The sequence below is a fragment of the Staurois parvus genome, unplaced genomic scaffold, assembly GCF_062004578.1.
Source record: "Staurois parvus isolate SC_StPar_1 unplaced genomic scaffold, SC_StPar_1.0 ptg000315l, whole genome shotgun sequence".
NCBI lineage: Eukaryota > Metazoa > Chordata > Amphibia > Anura > Ranidae > Staurois > Staurois parvus.
The window spans coordinates 363263-386565 of record NW_028318111.1 but is presented as its reverse complement, the minus strand read 5'-3'; the positions used below and the strand labels follow the sequence as shown (position 1 = coordinate 386565).

At 44.6% G+C, this 23303-nt stretch overlaps 1 protein-coding gene across 3 annotated transcripts in view; it reads left to right on the top strand.

The window, feature by feature from the left end:
- TTLL4 (tubulin tyrosine ligase like 4) overlaps positions 1 to 23303 on the top strand; it is a 99065-nt gene that overhangs the window by 51795 nt on the left and 23967 nt on the right. For all 3 annotated transcript variants that reach the window (XM_089683565.1, XM_089683564.1, XM_089683566.1), the window contains 2 exons: positions 255 to 389; positions 20301 to 20432. In XM_089683565.1, coding sequence (XP_089539691.1) covers positions 255 to 389; positions 20301 to 20432 — 267 coding nt within the window. The remainder of the gene's footprint in view (positions 1 to 254; positions 390 to 20300; positions 20433 to 23303) is intronic.

Sequence of the window (23303 nt, the reverse complement as noted above, 5' to 3'; positions counted from 1 at the left end):
TCCTTTTTAAAAAAAAAAAAATAAACTCAGACTTTCAACTAGCTTTTTTTTCTTTTGATGTACAACATCTAAGCTGATTTTAGTTGGGTCTTAAATATTAATAATTAAAAAAAAAAAGTATCACTTTACAAAACAAAACAAAAACCTGTATTTAAAATGTAATTTTATATAACGTAGGTCTGGGAGGAAATTTTTCACGATGGGGTTCTATTTACTGATCGGTAAAAAGTAATAAACTTTTTGTATTTTCTTAGTTCTGATCCATACGTGAACAGCCTGGTGAAGATGTATGTCCAAAACCCACGCAGCTGTCATGAGCTCTTTGGATTTGACATTATGCTGGATGAGAATCTGAAACCTTGGGTCCTAGAAGTGAACATCTCACCCAGGTAATGTTGAGCTGCACACAGGAAGACCCAAACATTGACAAGTGTTTGTCTAATTCATTTTGGGGGGGGAGAGTGGCAGCCTTTTCCAGTGAAAGTGACACTAAAAAAGAATGGGGGCATGGCCTGATGGCGTACCACAAGATGCTAGATTTATAGCCCGGCTGACTCCACTACATTCTTCAGCTCATCCTGTGTTGTCAGCTCACTGATTTTTTTTTCAGCTGTACAGCACCCTCGAACCATTGATGATCTCCAGAGGCAGTGCCATAGTGAAAATTGGCTAGGTGAAGCTGTCCTCCTGGGCAAGTTGGCGGCAGCCCACAGGCAGCAGTGTTCTAGCTGGGGTTACATCACACTGACCCCGTGGGACTTTCTTGCTACTGTAGCGCACTACAGATTCACAGGCAGAACTTTTTCCTGTAGCCTGAACAGCTTACAGACTCCACTGAACATTTGCTCCAGACAGAGATGAGCAGGGCAAATGTACAGTCGGAACCTACACTTATTTAGAGAATGACACAATCCCAGACTGTAAAGCCTCACTAGCAACAAAGATGGAGACCATACAAACAAATTTCTTCTTCCTTTTAGCAAGATGTTTGCACACTTAATAGAATGCTAAATCCCCTTTAATTGCCTCCTCGAGGGAATTCACTAAGGAATTAGCTGCCATGTAATTTAAATTGGACATCCTTGAAAATGGGTCTTGAAGCAAAATTCTACACTTTGTGGGTTCCTCTAGTGAAATGGCTGCATGATACATTGCTTGATCTAAATGTCTCTGCTGCATTTATGATTAAAAGGGCCTGTCGTACTCCTCCTTGACAGTCACCTCCAGGGGCTTCCCCTAGACCCCTAATTGCAACAAAGATAAAGTTACTATTCTTACCGCATCTCACCTAAAGGGGAACTCCAGTTTAATAGTAATTGATTTTACCATTTATCCAGTATTATCTACTGAGGTCCAAAAACAAGGTGTCTTTCCCTTAAGTGAAAAAGCATACCCGAGATGAGGGAGATGCTACCAGCCATGCTTTGCATGATTATGGAAGGCAAGCTTCTTTTTTTTTTTTTTTTTTTTTTTTCTTTTACAAATCCAGTTATTGCTAGTGGGAAAATGTTGGCTCTGATAAATATATATTTGCCCCCATCCATCTTCTTACATACTTACATAGTTAGTCTGACTGAAAAAAAGACAAAAGTCCATCCAGTTCAACCATAGAAAAAAAAAAAAGTTATAATCCTATACTCACAGTTGATCCAGAGGAAGGCAAAAAAACCCAGCAAAGCATGATCCAATTTGCTCCTGCTGGGAAAAAAAATTCCTTCCTGATCTCCCGAGAGATTTGCACTTCCTGAATAGAACGTCCCTTTTGGCTTTGCATTTAGCAGATGGACCTTGTCTATTTATGTGGAACTTTAATTGTGTTCTTGATGCAGTAGTGGAACGCTTGGGTGGTTCAAGTAGGCCTCAGGGTGGATTTACAAACTGGATACATAGGGTATGAGTTGGTGAAGGTGGAAGCTTCCGAATGACAGCAGTTTTACGTGTTGCTCAAATTCCCATAACAGCATGTCCAAAATAGATATTGCCTTTATTACCTCATCTCTTCTACCTCCTGGTATCAAGTATTATTCACCTTCCCAGAGGCCTTTTTAGACCCTACTCCCCTATCTATTAGATTACAACTCCTTCCATTTCAGACTCTCCTGCTGTGGCACAAAAACTCATATTGGCTCAGTGATTCGGTGGGAAATGGAGAATGCAACCGAAGCATCTCTGATTATTGAAGACACAATGAGGCCACGTCCTCTTCTGCTAATGTTTGAGAGGCTTTTATGGCCACTGTACATGTCTTCTTTATGTCAAAACTGAAATCTTTAGGAAAAATGCGAAGGCACTTGCAACATCCACAGAACAAGAGATATTGTTGGCCGAGCAGGAGTATGTCTCCTCTTCATCTAAGGATACCTATACGCATTGGGAAGTTACAAGAAGTGTGTAAAGATTGCTTTTACTCCGCAAACCAAGAAAAAAACGACTTTATACATCTTAAAAAGCTTTTGCGTTTGGAAATAGGGCAAGTAAGTTACTGCCTACTTAGCTAGGTCTGACTTTGGCCCTACTTCTATTCCCTGATTTTAGACTACACTTATAAACCAAACTGAGGTTTTGGATGCTTTTACACCCTTCTACTCTTTAAATATACCTATTGTACAATGTTCCATCTGAATATAGCACATTTTAACTGTGACTTAGCTTCTATGTATTTAATGCGTTTGAAGAGCCCCTATAGGCAGGGGTATTACCTCCATGCATGTGAGAGGAAACCCCATAAGGACCCACCAGCTGCCCAATCTCTTTAATTGCTACAAGTTTTCAGCCGAGCAGGACCTTTTTTAAAAAAAAAAAAAAAACAAAGTTCTGGCTTTTAAGTTGAACTGGGTGATCTCTCTGCTGGTGAGGAATGTCCAGATAGGATTCATCCCGGGTAATAGAATGAATATAAGGAAGTTACCAATTTACAGCCCTGTCCCTATTCTGCTTTGGTCTAACCTGCATTAAATTGGTTAAATTACTTTAGATAGTTTAACTACGTTATAGACCCTGTAGCAAAACTACGATTTATTAACACCTCTTCCCCTTTCCACAACTTCAGAGGAGCTAGAAGGGGGTGTCCCCTGGTTTGCCAAGGGGATTGGTTGAAGACGTGAAGCATTGCCCATCATTTGTAATATTTTGCTGGCCTCATGAGACTGTTGCTGGGTTATTGGCAAAAATAAGTTTTCAGTTTGTCAGTGCAGCTCCTGTTTGCTGCTCTGATCTTTTGGCAGCAAATTTCTAGTTTGGTTGTCCCCACTTCTATAGGCTGCCCCCTTATCCTGCCTGAGCTGTTTTAGATTTGCTGTAAACCAGGGCTTGTTATTGTTGTTGAATGTCTGAAAAGACTTGGTGGGCACTCGCTTAACTTCACGAAAGCTGATGTATGATGTCACACTGTCAGTAAGTTCATCAGTACCTTTGGCTGCAGCTTCAAAAACACTCCAGTCTGTGCAGTCAGAGCAGCCTGGTAGCCCCATATATAAAATAGTGCAGCGCTAACAAATCATATAATGAATAGTATACTAATATGGGTCAATAAAATGATCAATAAATAATCTTAAAATATTAAGAGTCCGCAATAAAAGCATAAATGTAATGAAGGCCCAAGGTGACACAATTATTCCTGGTAGTATATCAATCGAAAAAAGGTTCTGTGAGCGGCAGCATATAGATAAAATGCGCACTCACCAGATGCGCAAAGATAATGCGCAATGTTTAATCAATGGAGGTCTGCCCAGAATCCCTCTTTAAGGTAGTGTTGAAAAACCAGCTCAGGATAAGTGAATATCGTCAAGGTGGTGTTATATCCAGAAGTCCCCTTTAAGGACGTATATGCAGCCTCTTCTGGATACAGGGGTGGTCACCAGGGGGAGCTCTGGGGGATTAAAAGCTCACCAAAGAGCCACAAAGGGAAATGCCCATAGTTTTAGTATATTTGATTAAAGTTTATTAATGATGAAAAGAGATTCATACATGTAACTGTATACTTCCAGAGCAAATCTAAGTGAAATAGTAAAGCAGCATAAAGCTGCTATGAGCATTGATCAGCTGGTAGAATCAGGGGTGGACAGACAACTCATGGGGCCCCCGGTCAATAGGGGATCATGGGGCCCCTGTGTCCTCGCCCACACCCAAAAAAGCCTATGAAAAAGCTAATGAAAGGTACCAGGAGCATCTCATGGGGCCCCCTACTGACCCCGGGCCCTCGGGCAGTGCCTGAATGCTCGAATGGTCCGTCCACCCATGTGTAGAATATAATGGCTGCTAGACCTCCGTGATCCAGCGGCGTGACGTCAAGGCGTGCAGGCTCCTCCAAAGCCCCAGCTGTGCCTCCTTGGTCCATTTCTTCATAGTCTTCACTACAGGGTTTGCAGACTAATTGTTGCCTGTATGTTGGAAGAAGATGAACCCTGCAGCAAATGGAGAGACCCGAGCCTGCACAGGATAAGCATTCTTTATTATGGTGGAGCAATAGTCCGCAGGGTCCCTGGTGGAACACACAACATGTATTTTGGCAGTTCGTGGTTTAGATTTGCTTTGCTCAAATCCCCAAAGATTATAAGTAGAGATGAGCGAATTATTCAAAAATTTGGTTCGGCTGATTCGCCGAATTCGCGGAATAAATTCGCTTCGAGCCGAATATATTCGCTGCGAATTTAACTTATAAAAAGGGTGGTTCTAGGCTTCAGAGAGCCTTTATATTAGTGCAGAACACTGTACCTTTAATTTAAATGCCCTTGGAGTCTGCTGGGGAAGAGAAATAATACTGTCAGTCAGTATGACATGCAGATGAGTGCCGTCGATCTTAGAATCACCGCACACTTCACTCATTTGGGCAGTCACGGGGCCAAAACCAGAGTGTGGAGCCACAGTGTGGCGGTGGAGGCAGCAGCAATGGGAGGCCGTACAGGGACCCATGACACACTCTGGACCTGGCAGCAGCATGAGGAGGCGGTACAGGGGCCCATGACAGATTACGGGCCTGGCAGCAGCATGAGGAGTCGGTACGGGGGCCCATGGCAGATTACGGGCCTGGCAGCAGCATGAGGAGGCGGTACAGGGGCCCATGGCAGAGTGGCGGAGCGTAAGCAGCTAAAATTGAAGGCCATACAGAGGCCTATGTTAAAAAGTCCCCCCAGCAGCAGCGTGGGGAGACGACTATCAAGAGTACAATGGCAGAGTGGCGGAGCAGAAGCAGCTTCAATTGAAGGCCATACACAGGCCTAGGTTAAAAAGCGGAAGCCGTCAGCAGCGTGAGCAGACGACAGAGACACATGGCGCAGGGTGGCGGTGGATGCAGCAGTATTCGGAAGCCAAACACAGGCCTCGGTTAAAAAGCGGAAGCCGTCAGCAGCGTGAGCAGACGACAGAGGCACATGGCGCAGGGTGGCGGTGGAGGCAGCAGCAATGGAAGGCCATACAGCACCCTATCACAAAATGGAACCCACCAACAGTGTAAGGAGACCTGAAAGTGGCACATGGCGCAGGGTGGCGGTGGAGGCAGCAGTATTCGGAAGCCATACACAGGCCTAGGTTAAAAAGCGGAAGCCGTCAGCAGCGTGAGCAGACGACAGAGGCACATGGCGCAGGGTGGCGGTGGAGGCAGCAGTATTCGGAAGCCATACACAGGCCTAGGTTTAAAACTGGAACCCAGCAGCGTGAGCAGACGACAGAGACGCACATGGCAGAGGATGGATCTGGCAGCAGTATGAGAAGGCGGTACAGGGGCCCGTGGCACAGTGTGGTGATGGGGGCTACAGCAACTGGATGCCAGAAAGTGGCCGATAGGGCTATATACTGCATGGAATTATAAAGTTGTAAAGACAGCGGCCTATAAGGCTATACACACTATAACAATCATGACTTGATTGACCATTGGCCTATAAGGCTATACACAGCATGAATATCATGACTTATTCTGAGAGTGGTTTGGAAGGCTATATACAAAAAGTAATTCATGAGCTGTCCGGACAGCGGACAATAAGTACATATATACAAATCAATTCATCAGCTGTCCAGCCAGCGGCCTCAAAGGCGACACATATAGAAAGCAATTCATGAGCTGTTCAGACAGCGGCCTCTAAGGCGACAGATATACAAAGCAATTCCCGAGGTGTTCAGGGAGCGGCCTGAACGGCTAGGTTATTACTAAATATATTTTTGTGGCCAAACATCGGCCTATAAATAGATGTCTACACAGTGACAAAAAATTATGTCGCCAGACAGCGGCCCCTAAGGCGACAGATATACAAAGCAATTCCCGAGGTGTTCAGTGAGTGGCTTGAACGGCTAGGTTATTACTAAATATATCTTTCTGGCCAAACATCGGCCTATAAATAGATGTCTACACAGTGACAAAAAAGTAGGTCGCCTTACAGCGGCGTATCCTACAAATTGACATTATAAGAAATGGTTTAGACCAAAAAAAAAAAAAAAAAACTTTGATGCGATGCTATACCTTAGTAGATTGTGGAAAGTCGACAAGTCAAGCGTAACTGTGTACATTACAGAAAATCTTAACAAGACAACCAAACGTGGCCAAACCGTGACCGATACAACAAGTTAACAATGTAAGAAACAGGAGGGGGCCAAACCGTGGCCAATAAATAAACAGTCCACCTCATTGATGAGATGGACAACACGTGTCAAATAAATATTTTAAAAAATTGCTATTCCATCGGTCTGGAACTGGTCGACTATAAATAATTAAAAAGTTTAAATTCATGTGACAGTCGCCCAGCGACGTATAAATAATTTAAAAACACCAATTCATGAGGGGCCCGACCAGCAGAGTATAAGTCATTAAAAAGGTTCAATTCATGTGACGGTCGTCCAGCGAAGTATAAATAATTTAAAAACCCCAATTCATGAGGGGCCCGACCTGCAGAGTATAAGTCATTAAAAATGTGCAAAACATGAGTCGGCCGACCAGCAGCCTCTCAATAAAATATATATACAAATGTACGGATCAGGTGGAGGTCTTCCATTTGTCCCTAATAACATGTTTGGGGCATGATTCATGGCGGATTTAGTCAGTTGTGTCAGGAACTGGTGGTTTGAAATCCAGACTAATCCACGCCTGATTCATTTTCACAAACGTGAGTCTCTCCACACTTTGGTTGGACAGTCGTGTCCTCCGCGGAGTTACAATACCTCCTGCCGCACTAAACACGCGCTCCGATGCCACGCTACTGGCCGGGCATGACAGCCTTTCAAGGGCAAATTGAGCTAGTTGGGGCCAAAGGTCAAGTTTCATTGCCCAGTAGTCAAGGGGATTGTCTACCTCGGTTGGCAGGGTGCTGTCCAAGTAGGCCCAAGCCTGTTGTTTGAGGTCCTGCTCCAGGTCCACCTGATGCTGCTGCTGCTGCGGCTGGTTAGTAGTTTCCTCACTGCGCTGGTGAAGAAAGCTACTCATCATCGACTGCAGACTGAGGCAGCCGCTGCTGGTGGAGCTGCCACTGCTCCTACCACCCCACCCCTCCCCTGCTGCCATGGCAGCGGAACGCGAGCGCACAGGGCCCACAGTGTCTGAGGATGGACGTTGGTGCAGAAAGGCAGAGACCAACTGACTACATAGGTGGTTTTTATAGTACTTTATTTTGGCCTCCCTCTCAGCAGGTGTGAAAAAGTCCACCATTTTTGAACGGTAGCGAGGGTCCAACAAGGTGGACAGCCAAAAGTCATCCCTCTGTCTGATGGTTATTATTCGGCTGTCGCTACGCAAGCAACCGAGCATGCTATGGGCCATTTGTGCCAAGGAATGCGAGGGACTCCCTGCCTCCATCTCCACAGCATACTGCCACGGTGCGTCTGGGTCCTCTGTCTCCTCCTCCTCCTCTACCAGATGCTCCTGCTCCTCCACTCCTGTCCGCTGAGTGGAAAAACCACCCATTTCACTCAATAATTCCTGAGCACCAATGTCCTCCTCTACCTCCTCCTCTTCTTCTTGTCCTGCCCCCACAGGGGTCATGTGGCGTTGAGATCTGTGCGCCACGTCTACCGCACCCTGACCAGCCATTGTTAACCGCATTTGTTCCAGGACATGCAACAGAGGAATGACGTCGTTCATCCCATAGTCCTGCCGACTCACGAATAGCGTGGCCTCCTCAAAGGGCCTGAGCAAGCGGCAGGTGTCACGCATGAGCTGCCAATGGCTGACATCTAAGTTACACAGGGGAGTACCTTTATCCGCTTGTAACATCAGGAAATCGGTGATGGCCTTTCGCTGTTCGTAAAGGCGGTCTAACATATGTAGGGTTGAATTCCACCTTGTTGCAACGTCGCAGATCAGGCGATGCTGTGGAATTCCGTTCTGCCGCTGCAGCTCAAGGAGGGTGTGCTTTGCGGTGTAGGAATGGCTGAAATGCATGCAAAGTTTACGTGACATTTTAAGGATGTCTTGCAGTGGGATGGTGGATTTTAGGAACCGCTTGACAACCAGATTGAACACGTGAGCCATGCATGGCGCATGGCACAACCTTCCTTGACGCAGAGCAGACACCATGTTCTTTCCGTTGTCTGTCAACATGGTTCCGATTTTCAGTTTGCGCGGAGACAGCCATCTGTCGATTTCTCTGTTCATTACACTCAGAAGTTCCTCCCCTGTGTGACTACGTTCGCCAAGGCATACCAGGTGCAGCACAGCGTGACACCGTTGCGCCCTGCACATGTGATATGCCGGTCGGGTAATGGGACTTGGCACGGGGGTGGCGGCTGAGGACACGGCGGAAGAAGAGGTGGTAGAGGCGGACATCTTTGCTGGACCAAGGACGTGCAAACGTGGAGGCAAAAGCGGCGTGACCTGTCCAAGTTGCTGGTGCGGCTGTGCCGGCACCACGTTCACCCAGTGGGCCGTAAATGACATGTACTGTCCCTGACCGTAGTTACAGCTCCACACGTCGGCGCTGCCATGCACTTTGGCAGAGACCGACATGCTCAAAGACTGGCCCACCATCTCTTCTACATGTGAATGCAGGGCTGGCACTGCCTTTTTGGGCGAAGAAATGCCGGCTTGGCACTCTCCACCGCGGCTCGGCACAAGCCATCATTTCTCGGAAAGGTGCTGAGTCCACCACTTGGAAAGGGAGGGACTGCAGCACCAGCAACTTGGACAGGAGGACGTTCAGCTTCTGCACCGTCGGGTGCGTGCTCGCAAACTGTTGTCTCTTGGAAACGGATTGCAAGAAAGACTGCTGACGGAATCCATGAAGAGGAGTAGCAGGAGAAGGAGCATCTGAACGAGCGGAAGATGCCAACGAGCGACAACTCCCCTCAGCAGAGGTGTTGGAGCCTTGACTGGCTGATAGAGGGCGATTGACGTCGGGTGACGGAGCAAGTAACGGAGCGGGTGATGGAGCGGGGGCTGGGGCAGGCAGAACCGCCGTATCTTTATCACGGTTTTCCCAGGCCACCGAATGGCGACGCTGCATATGCTGACGCAACGCTGTAGTCCCAACATTGGCCCCCTGGCCACGCTTGACTTTCTGGCCACATAGTCGACATACGGCTACGTTTACTTCCTCGGGCAGCTTGACGGAAAATTGCCACACCGCCGAGTAGGAAACTTTGCCCCCGCTACTCCTCGCTGGCTGACTGCTACTTCCTCCGTGCACACCGGCACCACTACTGGCCGTGGTGGTAGGCTGCAGTGGAGCTGGTGCTCTACTCCGTGGCCGTTTGGCTCCACTGACACTGCTGCGACCCTGCTGCCTCCTGGGCAACCCACCGACTGTTTTGCTCGCTGGCAAGCTGGCACCCTCTTCTCCTGATGATGCGGAAGCAATAGCCTGATGACGACTAGGCTGCCAAGTGCGATCAGCCTCATCATCATCAATTAGGGTCTCCGCGTCACTACTAGCCCCCTCGGCTGCGTGTGGGTCAGGAGACAGACCTGTCTCTAGACCGGCTACCGAGCCACTCTCCTCGCCAGTACTTCTTCGCCTGGCTGCTGAAGAGGCGGATGTCTCCCCCCGTTCCTGACCGCCCTCTGTTAGCTCTTCCTCACTGTACAGTGGGGCTGAGCCCACAGCATGCGATACTTCGCTTGGTGAGGGAACACCAAAGGACAGGGGCAGGTCGAGGACACGTGATTTCACTGGGCTTGCTCCCGGGCCATGCCAACTAACGGTTGTGTCTGACGTACCCACCGACCGTTGGCTGTAGGTGTCAGAGGTGACCTGGGAAGAGGAAGACGACCGAGTCAACCAATCGATGACGGCAGGGTTGTCGGTGGAGACACGACCGCTGGATGACACCGGGAGCACTGGCCTCTGGCTGCGACTAGTGCTGCCTCGACCCCTTCCTCTGCTGCCACGTCTGCTCGCTCCTGAAACATTGCCTCCTCTGCCACTCCTCTGCGTGTTGTCTGACATACTCTTTAATTCAATAAGCACCCCAAAAATAAAAACGGATTTAACTCTTTGAACGTACAATAGTGGTTGTGAAGCAGAAAGTCAGTTTATTTAGCACAATCGGTCAATTGCAGCTTGCCGTTGGCTGGAAACTGTACGTTTATGTCACTGGAATGCACTAATCACCCAAAAAATATTACCGCCACCCGGCGTGTAAATGGATTTAACTCTTTGAACGTACAATAGTGGTTGTGAAGCAGAAAGTCAGTTTATTTTGCACAATCGGCAAACTGCAGCACCAACTGTGCACGACAGCCACCAAAAAAAAAAAGGGTGTATGTCACTTTAAATTTTCGATTCTTTGATAGCTGTGTCCCTGAGTAACGATTCTGTGTCCCTGAGTAACGATTCTGTGGCCCTAAAGTCTTTGTGGCCCTAACTCTGTCCCTCAATACACAGAGGTCTGTCTCTCTTGAATGACCGGAGGCTAATGGAGAATTCTAAGATGGCCGCGATTTATAGCTCCACCATTACACAGTGCTGGCTGGCTGGCTGCTGATTGGCTAATGCGATCACATGTCATGATTCAAGACTCATGAATGCATTATGGGTCAGCGCGCCTTCCCAGAGATCCCCGCCCCATCTTCTCTGTCCATTTTCTCCTGTCGCCACACATGTCGCCGCCATTTTTGGGAAAATTCGATTCGTGCATCCGAAGTTTGCTAATCTTCGGATTCGTTGCGAATAGAATTTTTCCAAATCTTCGGAACGAATTCCACTTCGTCATGTTCGATTCGCTCATCTCTAATTATGAGGGACTCTGGAAAAGTCTGTTTTGAAGCTGGTTATCTGCTCCTCCAGATATTATTGTACCTCCCTGTTGCAGACTTGAGGTGGGTTGTAGACTCCGATGACCATAAAGGAAATAACCTCTTAAGATATATAGAAAGGCTTGCAGTTTAGGAAGAATGAATGTAGATGAGGAGTGCATTTTTCTTCAACACGATCTCATCTGTACACAAACCTTTCCTTATGTAGAAACAGATTCTACCTCCATTTGTTTTCCCTGATAACTCTGCTACTTGGTACGCTTGGTGAAGTCGGAAGCCCTGTCTATGTAGCACGTTGTCCAAAATGGAAACCCTAAGCCAGGTTTTGATGAATCACGGTGCAGCAAATCTTGAAAAATCTGAATTTGCATGAGGAGTAGTAGGTCATCCATTTTGTACTAGAAAATGTATATTATATAGGGCGCGCTTGTCGGAGCCCAACCTCTGTAGCTGTAAGATAAAGGTGCCAGATGGATATCAGGGATGGATGGATGGATGGGAGCAGTAACACTGAGGCAGCTCTTCTTAGAGTGGAAGCAAGGCTCTAATGCAGTAACAAGAAAAAGAGAGGAAGGCGCCTCCAAGTGCAATATTGACAATTTATTTAGTAAACAATGGAAAATTTGCACTTACAAGATAAACGGTTAAAAAGACTCATCGCGGTAATTGGATCCAGGTGGGACACCCAGCCGTCCAGCAGCAAACTATGCTTATAGGATCAGGAAGTAGAGTCCAGGATGTGCCTGTGCATCAAAAATGAAGCTTGGAGAGCAGAGTCAGATGTAGCAAGTGAAGGGGGCGGTAATGCATTTCGGAGCATGTTCAATAGGCTCTTTCTTCAGACCTTTCCCCTTAATACAGTGCAGTCGTCCTGTCCCCTTTGCAGAAAAGCACCCCCAAAGCATCATGTTACCACCTCCATGCTTCACAGTAGGGATGGTGTTTTTGGGATGCAACTCATCCTTTTTTTCTCCAAACATGACAAGTGAAGTTTAGACCAAAAAGTTCTACTTTGGTCTCATCTGACCACAAGACTTTCTCCCATGCCTCCTCTGGATCATCCAGATGGTCATTGCAAACTTCGAACGGGCCTGGACATGTGATGACTTGAGCAGGGGAACCTTCCGTGCAATGCATGATTTGAAACCATGACGGCGTAGTGTTCTACCGACAGTGACCTTTGAAACTGTGGTCCCAGCTCTCTTCAGGTCATTGACCAGCTCCTCCCTTGCAGTTCTGGGCTGATTCCTCACCTTTCTTATCTTCAGTGATACCCCACGAGGTGAGATCTTGCATGGAGCCCCAATCCGAGGGAGACTGACAGTCGTCTTTATCCTCTTCCATTTTATAACAATTGCTCCAATAGTTGATCTATTTTCACCAAGCTGCTTGGCAATTGCCCCGTAGCCCTTTCCAGCCTTGTGGAGGTCCACAATTTTGTCTCTGGTGTCTTTTGACAGCTCTTTGGTCTTGCCCATGGTAGTAGTTGGCGTCTGACTGACTGTGGGGTGGACAGGTGTCTTTAAAGAGCTCAGACAGGTACTACTAAGTTAGATTAATGAGTGGAGTAGAGGTGGACTTTTTAAAGGCACAGTAACAGGTCTTTGAGAGCCAGAATTCTTGCGGTTTCTTAGGTGTTCAAATACTAATGTTCAGCAGTGCAAGACAAATAAATTCTTTAAAAATCATACAATGTGATTTCCTGAATTTTTCTTTTTAAATTCTGTCTCTCAGAGTGGGAATGCACCTACAATGTGAATTTCAGACCCCTCCATGCTTTCTAAGTGGGAGAACTTGCAAAATTGCTGGGTGTTCAAATACTTCTGTTCCTCACTGTATATTATCCTGGCCAGGATTCAGACTGAAAACCCCAGTGCTGCAAACACGAGAAGCAATGCACAATTACCCTTCTAGGTCATTTTATAGCACTAAACCGTTGGGAAAAATTGCAGTTAATGGAATTTCCATTTTTGTTCCGGCTGCATATTGTTACTGCTATAACATGGGTTCATGATATAAAATGTCCAGCATCAAATACCCACCAATTGTTGGAAGCATTCCTTATACACTGACACTCATTTATCTTGTGAGATGGCATTCCTATTGTGTCTTTACATGTTCACACATTGAGAACAAATGTCCGGATGATTGATAGGATGCAGTGTTAATTGGCTTTTCTTTAACACACCTGCTAAGCCCTTATGTAGCACAGTCTCATAGTCCATTCCCAACATTATAACCTTCTATTATTGACCCTTTTTGTCCTCTGAAATCTTCGAAGTTCCTCCACTGAACTTGTATTGAGTCGTCTTTCTTGGCACAGCTGTCCGTCGGTAGATGGAAATGTTCAGCAATGAAAATATCCTATAGTCTTCACCCCTGGTCCCAGATATCATCTATAGGCTTACTAAGATATGACAGCCATCCTAACAATGCTGTATGGGGAAATAGACTAAGTCTGTATAGGAAGGTATCTGTGACATGGCCTTCAGAAAGGCATATTAGAAGGGCGCTGGGACTTTAAAACGTATTTACGAGATCAAGCACACGGAAACTTTCAAACAAGCTCACTAGCTTTGTTTGGGTTGCTGTCACACAACATAGCTGGGTTATCCGTAAGTGACTCAAGCCATAGAAATATAGAAAGGAGCCCAAATAAAAAAGATGAGAGTAGAAGATGAATTTGTTTATAATTCAATTGCATAAAATAGCCAACATGTTTTGGGGGCCAAAAACATTCCCCCTTCAGTAGGGCTATTATTTATTTATTTCAGGTACTTATATAGCACCATCAATGTACGCAGCACTTTACATATATATTGTACATTCACATCAGTCCCTAACCCTCAAGGGGTGTACAATCCCTAGGTCCCTAACTTACATTCATGCGTATTTAATTGTACTTATTCCTTCACAAAGGTCCGTATAATCTTCATATTCAGTCACCATTTTCCTAGCTCTTCATTACATTGCACGAAATTACAGTGGGTATTGAAAAGCAGCCATTTATTTCATGTACCAAGGACTCTGATCAAAGAGAGAGGAAATCTCTATGAAGTGAGAATTCCCTTCCTAGACAATCATCACCAGAACAGGTGTCCCCAGTGATAGATTTACCTTCACATTTTATTCTGGTAGCGTCTGGAAAATGTCCCCATCACTTTCTGTCTCAATAACGATCATCACCGGGACAAATAGAAAAGGTGATTCTACCTAGCTTGGACCTAGACTAAAAAAAAAGAAAAAAAATCCTACAGAAGCTTTTGGTTAAAGCAACTGCTATTGGCCTACTTGCAAGCTGCATCCGTTGCTTGGGCATAGTTTATCTATCCTATGGGTGAGAGGGATGATGGCAGCTTAATTGGTAGCTTCTGGTTATTCAACTGGATAAAATATTCAATTTAAAGACGAATCCCCGGTATTGATATTTTATAATAGTTACATTGGTCCAAGCTGGACCAATGTAACTATGTATATACCATACCTGGCTTATGCCCATAGAAGCTGGAAATCGCTGTGGCACACACCATTAGCCCACTGATCTCCACTAGTTTTTGAGTCCTGTACTTAGCGTGCTGCATTCTTAACTTAGGAGGTCAGATACTCTGCACAGGCCCCATTCAGAGAATACTTTGGATTCTCAGAAATTAATGCAGAGCCTTCTCTGATTGGATGAGGTGGATAGACAGGGTGGTGACATCACACTCTCCACTTCATCTAATCAAAGAATGCTTTGCATTCATTCAGAAAATGCAAAACATTCTTGTAATGGCGCCTGTGCCAAGCAGCCATCCTTCTGTGTTCCCAATGCAGCAGGGTAACGGCTTGGTGTGGGAACCAGTAGCGAGTAGAGATCATTGGAGAAGTGGTGCCTACTTCAGCGATTTTCACCTTTCAGGGACATCAGCCAGGTACCAATGTAATGTATAAAATATCAATGCCTCAAATTCATTTTAAATGGATAATTTAAACCAGGTACAGTGCCCTGAAAAAGTATTCATACCCCTTGAAATTTTCCACGTTTTGTCATGTTACAACCAAAAATGTAAATGTATTTTATTGGATTTTTATGTGATAGACCTACACAAAGTGGCACATAATTGTGAAGTGGAACGAAAATGATAAATGGTTTTCAACATTTTTTTTACAAATCTCTAAAAAGTGTGGCATGGATTTGTATTCAGCCCCCTTTACTCTGATACCCCTAACTAAAATCTAGTGGAACCAATTGCCTTCAGAAGTCATCTAATTAGTAAATAGTCCACCTGTGTACAATTTAATCTCAGTATAAATACAGCTGTTCTGTGAAGCCATCAGAGGTTTGTTAGAGAACATTAGTGAAAAAAACGCATTATGAAGGCCAAGGAACACACCAGACAGGTCAGGAATAAAGTTGTGGAGATGTTTAAAGTAGGATTAGGTTATAAAAAAATATCCCAAGCTTTGAACATCTCACGGAGTACTGTTTAATGCATCATCCGAAAATGGAAAGAGTATGGCACAACTGCAAATCCACCAATACTTGGCCGTCCACCTAAACTGACAGGCCGGGCAAGGATGGCATTAATCAGAGAAGCAACCAAGAGGCTCATGGGAACTCTGGAGGAGCTGCAGAGATCCACAGCTCAGGTGGGAGAATCTGTTCACAGGACAACTAATGTCCTGCGCTCCACAAATCTGGCCTTTTATGGAAGAGTGGCAAGAAGAAAGCCATTGTTGAAAGAAAGCCATTAGAAGCCCCATTTGCAGTTTGCCAGAAGCCTTGTGGGGGACACAGCAAATGTGGAAGAAGGTGCTCTGGTCAGATGAGACCAAAATTTAACTTTTTGGCCTAAAAATAAAACTCTGTGTGGCAGAAAACTAACACTGCATATCACCCTCAACACACCATCCCCACTGTGAAAAATGGTGGTGGCAGCATCATGTTGTGGTGATGCTTTTATTCAGCAGGGACAGGGAAGCTGGTCAGAGTTGATGGGAAGATGGATGGAGCCAAATACAGGGCAATCTTACAAGGAAACCTGTTAGAGTCTGCAAAAGACTTGAGACTGGGGTGGAGGGTCTCCTTCCAGCAGGACAACAACCCGCAACATCCAGCCAGAGCTACCATGGAATGGTTTAGATCAAAGCATATTCATGTGTTAGAATGGCCCAGTCACAGTCCAGACCTAAATCCAATTGAGAATCTGTGGCAAGGCTTAATAATTGCTGTTCACAGATGCTCTCTATCCAATCTGACAGAGCTTGAGTTATATTGCAAAGAAGAATGGGCAGAAATGTCCCTCTCTAGATGTGCAAAGCTGGTAGAGACATCCCCAAAAAGACTTGCAGCTGTAATTGCAGAAAAAGGGGGTCCTACAAAGTATTGACTCCGGGGGGCGGAATAGAAATGCACGTCACACTTTTCAGATATTTATTTGTAAAATATTTTGAAAACCATTTATCATTTTCCTTCCATTTCACAATTATGTGTCACTTTGTGTTGGTCTATCACAGGGGTTTCCAAACTTTCTAAACAAGGGGTCCATTTACTGTTCTTCAAGCTTTAGGTGGGTGGACTTTGGCCAGTGAGAGTAGAAAATTTCTTGCGGTCAATGGGAGTAAACAATGTCTCATTGGTGTCAGTAGGAGGAATAGTGCCCAATTGTTGGTGTCAGTGGGCGGAATATTGCACCATCATTTGTGTCAGTGGAAGGAATAGTGCCCCTTTTTTGGTGTCAGTAAGAGGAATAGTGCCCCATCATTGGTGTCAGTAAGAGGAATAGTGCCCCATCATTGATGTCAGTGGGAGGAATAGTCCCCCATTGGTGGTGTAAGTGGAAGGAATTGTGCCCCTTTGTTGGTGTCAGTAGGAGGGATAGTGCCCCGTTGTTGGTGTCAGTGGCAGGAATTGTGCCCCTATTGGTGGTGTCAGTGGAAGGAATCTTGCCCCATTTTTGGTGTCGGTGGGAGGAGTAGTGCCCATCCTTGGTATCTGGGAGGAATAGTGCCCCATTGTTGGTGTCAGTGGCAAGAAATATACCCCCATTGTTGGTGTCAGTAAAAGGAATAGTGCTCCAAGGGCCAGATAAAGGCAGGCAAAGGGCCACATACGGCTCCGGGCTACAGTTTGGAGACCACTGGTCTATCACATAAAATCCCAATAAAATACATTTACGTTTTTGGTTGTAACATGACAAAATGTGGAAAATTTCAAGGGGTTTGAATACTTTTTCAAGGCACTGTAAATAACCAGAAGCTACGGATTAAGCTGCTTTCATCCCCTCACCTATAGGAAAGTTGAACTATGCCCAGGCAAATAATGTAGCATGCAAGTAGGTCAATGGCATTTGCCTTAACCAAATTCTTCTCCAGGATATTTTTTTATGTTGCTATTTTTTAGTCTAGGTCCCAACTAGGTAGAGTCACCTTCTCTATTTGTACTGGTGACCATTGTCATTGAGATAGAAAGTGATGGGAATTAAAATGTTACAGTTGGTACGACAACAAAACATGAAGGTAAATCTTTTCACTTTTGTAGAGATTTCCTCTCTTCGAGCTGCATCATTACATATGAGGGCTCTTCTTTCAGCTTTTGTTCTTCTCTCATTGCTCACATTGGTTTAAGCAGTAGACTCCCTGCAGACTGTAAAGTTAAACGCCAACAATGCCGTGTCCTCTTGGCCTAGTCTATAAGTAACACAAGAATTCAAAGCAGAGAGATGGTGTTATTTGACATTGCTTGATACACAATACACCCAAGGGTTGGTGGGCACCTGACCATCACACCTCCATTTTACGGAGAAAGCTTTATGCAAAATTTGGACCCATAACCACACTTTGTTTGTCTGGAATTTGCTATTTATGCATTCAAATGTGATTTGGTTGAGCGTATGATTGTGTGGGATGAGGATAAATCGGACTCCTACAATCTCGTGCAGACCGTGTGGTCTTTAGATATTCCTCTGCTTTTGATTCCTTTATTTCTACATTGATAAGAGACGCACTTACCTCTGGGAACCTCCCACTGTCCCCCCCCCCCCTTTTTTTTTTTTTCTCCTTTTCTTTCCTGTCTTCCTCTTTTTGTATCCTATGTATACCTCTCTAGTTATATGGCTTTGCTGTATTAACTGCTACCTACAGATGCCGTGTCCCCATTTGCCCTTGATGTGACCTTTTGGGCATTTTATTTACTAAGAACCTGTTTGTTCCCAATAGCCTTTTTTTTCTTTTTCTTTTTTATTGCAGCCCACTGGTTTTTGATCACTACTGTGCCTGATATATACAGTGGGGATCGAAGGTTTTGGCACCCCAGCTAAAAATTTGTATTAATGTACAAAAAGAAGCCAAGGAAAGATGGAAAAATCTCCAAAAGGCATCAAATTACAGATTAGACATTCTTATAATATGTCAACAAAAGTTAGATTTTATTTCCATCATTTACACTTTCAAAATAACAGAAAACAAAAAAATGGCGTCTGAAAAAGTTTGGGCACCCTGCAGAGTTAATATCTTGTACTGCCCCCTTTGGCAAGTATCACAGCTTTGAAACACTTTTTGTAGCCAGCCAAGAGTCTTTCAATTCTTGTTTGAGGTATCTTTGCCCATTCTTCCTTACAAAAGTCTTCCAGTTCTTTGAGATTTCTGGGCTGTCTGTCACGCACTGCTCTTTTAAGGTCTATCCATAGATTTTCAATTATGTTGAGGTCAGGAGATTGTGAAGGCCATGGCAAAACCTTCAGTTTACGCCTCTTGATGTAATCCCCCGTGGATTTCGAGGTGTGTTTAGGATCATTATCCATTTGTAGAAGCCATCCTCTCTTTAACTTCAGCTTTTTCACAGATGGCATCAAGTTACCATCCAAAATTTGCTGAAATTTTATTGAATCCATTTTCCTTCTACTCGTGAGATGTTCCCTGTGCCACTGGCTGCAACACAACCTCAAAGCATGATTGATCCAACCCCATGCTTAACAGATGGACAGAGGTTCTTTTCATTAAATTCTGTGCCCCTTCTTCTCCAAATGTACCATTGCTCATTCCGGCCAAAAAGTTCAATTTTAACCTCATCGGTCCACAGAACTTGTTTCCAAAATGCATCAGGCTTGTCTATATGTTCATTTGCAAAGTTCAAATGATGATTTTTGTGGTGAGGACGTAGAAGAGGTTTTTCTTCTGATGACTCTTCCATGAAGACCATATTTGTACAAGTATCTCTTTATAGTGGAATAGTGTACCACAACTCCAGTGTCTGCCAGATCTTTCTGGAGGGATCGTGCAGTCAAACGTGGGTTTTGAATTGTTTTTCTCACAATCCTGCGAGCTGTTCTGTCTGATATTTTTCTGGGTCTTCCAGATCTTGCTTTAACTTCCACTTTTCCTGATGACTGCCATTTCTTAATTACATTCCGAACAGAGGATATTGACATCTGAAAACGCTTTGCTATCTTCTTATAGCCTTCTCCAGCTTTGTGAGCGTCAACTATTTTCAGTTTCAGTTTTCTAGACAACTGCTTAGAAGAACCCATGGTGCTGATTGTTGGGGCAAGGTCAGATGAGTCTGGGCATTTAAAACCTTTGAGATTGACATCACCTGGTCTTCCCAGACGATGATTGAGAACAATCCATGACACTGGGAGGTCTCAGCTTTGCAAAGGTGGCAGTGCATGCTATAAATTCTGCAGGGTGCCCACACTTTTGCAGACGCCATTTTTTTGTTTTCTGTTATTTTGAAAGTGTAAATGATGGAAATAAAATCTAACTTTTGTTGACATATTATAAGAATGTCTAATCTGTAATTTGATGCCTTTTGGAGATTTTTCCATCTTTCCTTGGCTTCTTTATGCACATTAATACAAATTTTTAGCTGGGGTGCCCAAACTTTCGATCCCCACTGTATATGTTCTGTTGACATTGGTTAAAACTATGTTATGCTTGAAATGATGCTCCCAAGTGTCATAATCTAGGGTTATGAGTTTGGATGCATTTGCCTAGACAAACTTTTTAACTGTTGAGAGATTGTAGTGTTTGCAAACTCTTAATAAAAATTGATTAAACACAAATGTGATTTGATTTGTGTGTTCATCTTTTGGTAAGCTTCAATACAAATTAGAAGATTCACAATGACTTTTTCTTCTCCTTCCCACAGTCTGCACTCTAATTCCCCTCTAGATGTGAACATTAAAGGTCAGATGATCAAAGATCTCCTCAACCTGGCCGGATTCCTCCTCCCCAATAAAGAGGATACCAGTAATATTGGCTCTGGCAGCTCTGCTACCAGGTAAGACAGCAGAAAACCAGTCCATAAGCCTTTGATTAAGTAAGTGTTATATCTTGTTTTTCTTTTATTGGTTGCTGGTGGGCAAAGAAGGACTCTGGGTATATGCCCTGCCTATAGGAAGTTGGACAGTTACAAAGGTGCTACACCCCCAAAGGGCTATACCCCTGGTCTATAAATTGGTTTCCATGTCTTGCCTTAGTGTCTCCAGGAGTTGCAGCTTGGACCCACTGATCCATGCTTTCTGCTTTCCTTTTTTTTTGATTACCTTAATCTAGATCTCCAAACTTCCTAAACAAAGGGCCAGTTTGACTTTCAGACTTTAGGAGAGTAGAAGATGCCCGGTATCAGTGGGAGTCCACAATGTCTCAGCCTTGGTAATCCGTGAGATTTAAAAAATGTCAACAGGAGGAGAGAGAGTGCCCCAAAATTGGTATTGGTGGCAGGAATAATGCACCATTGTTAGTGTCAGTGGAAGGAACAATACCCCACTGTTGGTGTCACAGAGAGGAATGGTGCCTCATAGTTTGTGTCAATAAAATAAATAGTGCTCAAGGGCCAGGCAAAGGCAAGCAAAGGGCCACATCCGGCCCTCAGGCTGCAGTTTGCAGAGCGCTGATCTAGAGGAAAGAAGATTCCTTCACTTCCCTTTAGTGATTGTGGCCTTTGGGTCCATTCTACCTATTCTCTAGGACAGAAAGTGTAGACTAAGGGGTCATTGCTTCGAGATGTATTTAGCGTGTAGGAGTGAACTGGTTTCATTACGAATTGGTATTACAGCGCATACAATACATTAAATTGTGATTTAATGTAATTAGTTACTTTTCAATTTTAATCTAAAGCTTTCTCTGACTTCTTGGCTCCATATCCTCACAACTCTCTACCTGGCTTATTGCCTGTTTCTGATATATGTAGAGCACTTGACTTCAAAGTGCAGGCATTGTGTTGTGTGGAATATGGAATCCTTGTCTTCAGGTTTAGTCCTGGTTCACACTGATGCGGTGCGGGATTCGCAGCAATTCCTGTGCGTTTCCTGGACCGCATCACAATTTCACTCCATTCATGCGAACTGCTGCAGGCGTCAGTATTAACGACACCCCAAAATCGGGTCGCAAAACACAGTGAGATTGGCTGATCACATGGATTCGATTCCAGAACAGCAATAAAAATGTGCTTGTACCTCTTTTGTGCGGGTTCGGTGAGGTTTGAGCCATACAAAATGAATGGGCTCGAATCGCATTGCAAAGAACTGCATGTGATTTGAGAATGAATGCGGTGCGATTTTTGTCCGAATCGCATGCGGTTTCCTGCACCACATCAGTGTGCACCAGAACTTGCAGTATGAGATACTTACAAACTGTGCTCCGTGTTTGTGGGATGGGTAGTCTGAGGTAGAATTTTTAGTATTTCAACTGGGACTGACATGTTCAGAATAAAGGCAGACCCTTTAAAAGATCTCAGCAAATGTATTGGTTAGGTTTATTATGGTATCCGCAGAACAAGAAGCTATTAAGAAGAACTGAACTCTGGATGCTGTGCCCAAAAAATGAAGGCAGGCAAAGGAGCAGTCATCAGTATATCCTGTGGTCTCCCTACAGCTGATTTCCCCCCCCCCCCCATATACTATGCCTTGTTCTGCATTGTCTCATTGTGGAGGTGGCTATCTTAGTACAGGCAGGATTTTGATTTGAACCAGGATAACAGTAACCAGCACAGTAGTGACATCAAAAAATCTCCTGTGACTAGCAGTTGGGGGCAACAGTGCCTTTTATCTCACACTGCAGATATAAAGCCAAGTGGCTTTAGGATTGGTGGTGTAGTGCTGTTTTTCAGGAGGAATTCCAGGCAAAAGTGTTTTTGTTTTTTTTGTTCTTTTTGAGGGGGTGGGGGATATGATGAGGGGAGATGCAGTTTATTCACAATTTAATTTTTCTAGATTTTTAGCTCATTTCCACTGAAATATGTTGCTAAAGTAATTGCTCTATATCAGTGGTTCTCAACCTTCCTAATGCCGCGACCCTTTAATACAGTTCCTCGTGTTGTGGTGACCCCCAACCAGGGGGCAAAAGGGGATCATGGGGCCCCTGTGTCAAAAAAGCCTATGAAAAAGGTACCAGGAGCATCTCATGGGGCCCCCTACTGACCCCGGGCCTTCGGGCAGTGCCGAGTTTCCAAATGGTCAGTCCACCCCTGCCTCCAACCATAAAATTATTTACCCAGTTATTATAATTCATGAGTGTCGTTTTACCTCCAATACTGCTGCTTTCTACACAGTAGCTGCTTTTAACAGAGTAGCTGCTTTCAACACAGCAGCTGTTTTCTACACAGTAGCTGCTCTTACACATTGGAAATATGTGTTTTTCCGATGGTCTTAGGTGACCCCTGTGAAGAGTTGTTCAACCCCCAAAGGGGTCGCGACCCACAGGTTGAGAACCACTGCTCTATATAGATTACCCTAGAAGAGCTTTTGTTTTCATTCCACAGCAAAACAGGATTTTAAAATTAGAATAAAACCCCAACTTTTACCTATTCTTAAAAATGTTTTTTTCCTCCTCCCCCTCCTACCTATTCTGCCTAACCTGTATAAAGAAGATCGGTGTACTTGCCTATTTTCAATCCGCTCAAGTCCATTTAAGTGGTCCTGCAGCTCTGTGTAAGGCATTGCTTGACAACAGTTGTGAATTCCATGAACCATGATGTCACCCATGGCCCAGCTGTTGTCGCTGCTCCCTCCTCTCCCCTGCAGCCGCCGCTGATTGACACAGGGGAGCTGTAGCTGCAGGATCACATGACAGATCAGATTAAAAAAATGTAAGCACGCAGATTTTTTTTTTTTTTTTTTTTTTTTTTAATACAGGTTAGGTAGGATAGGTA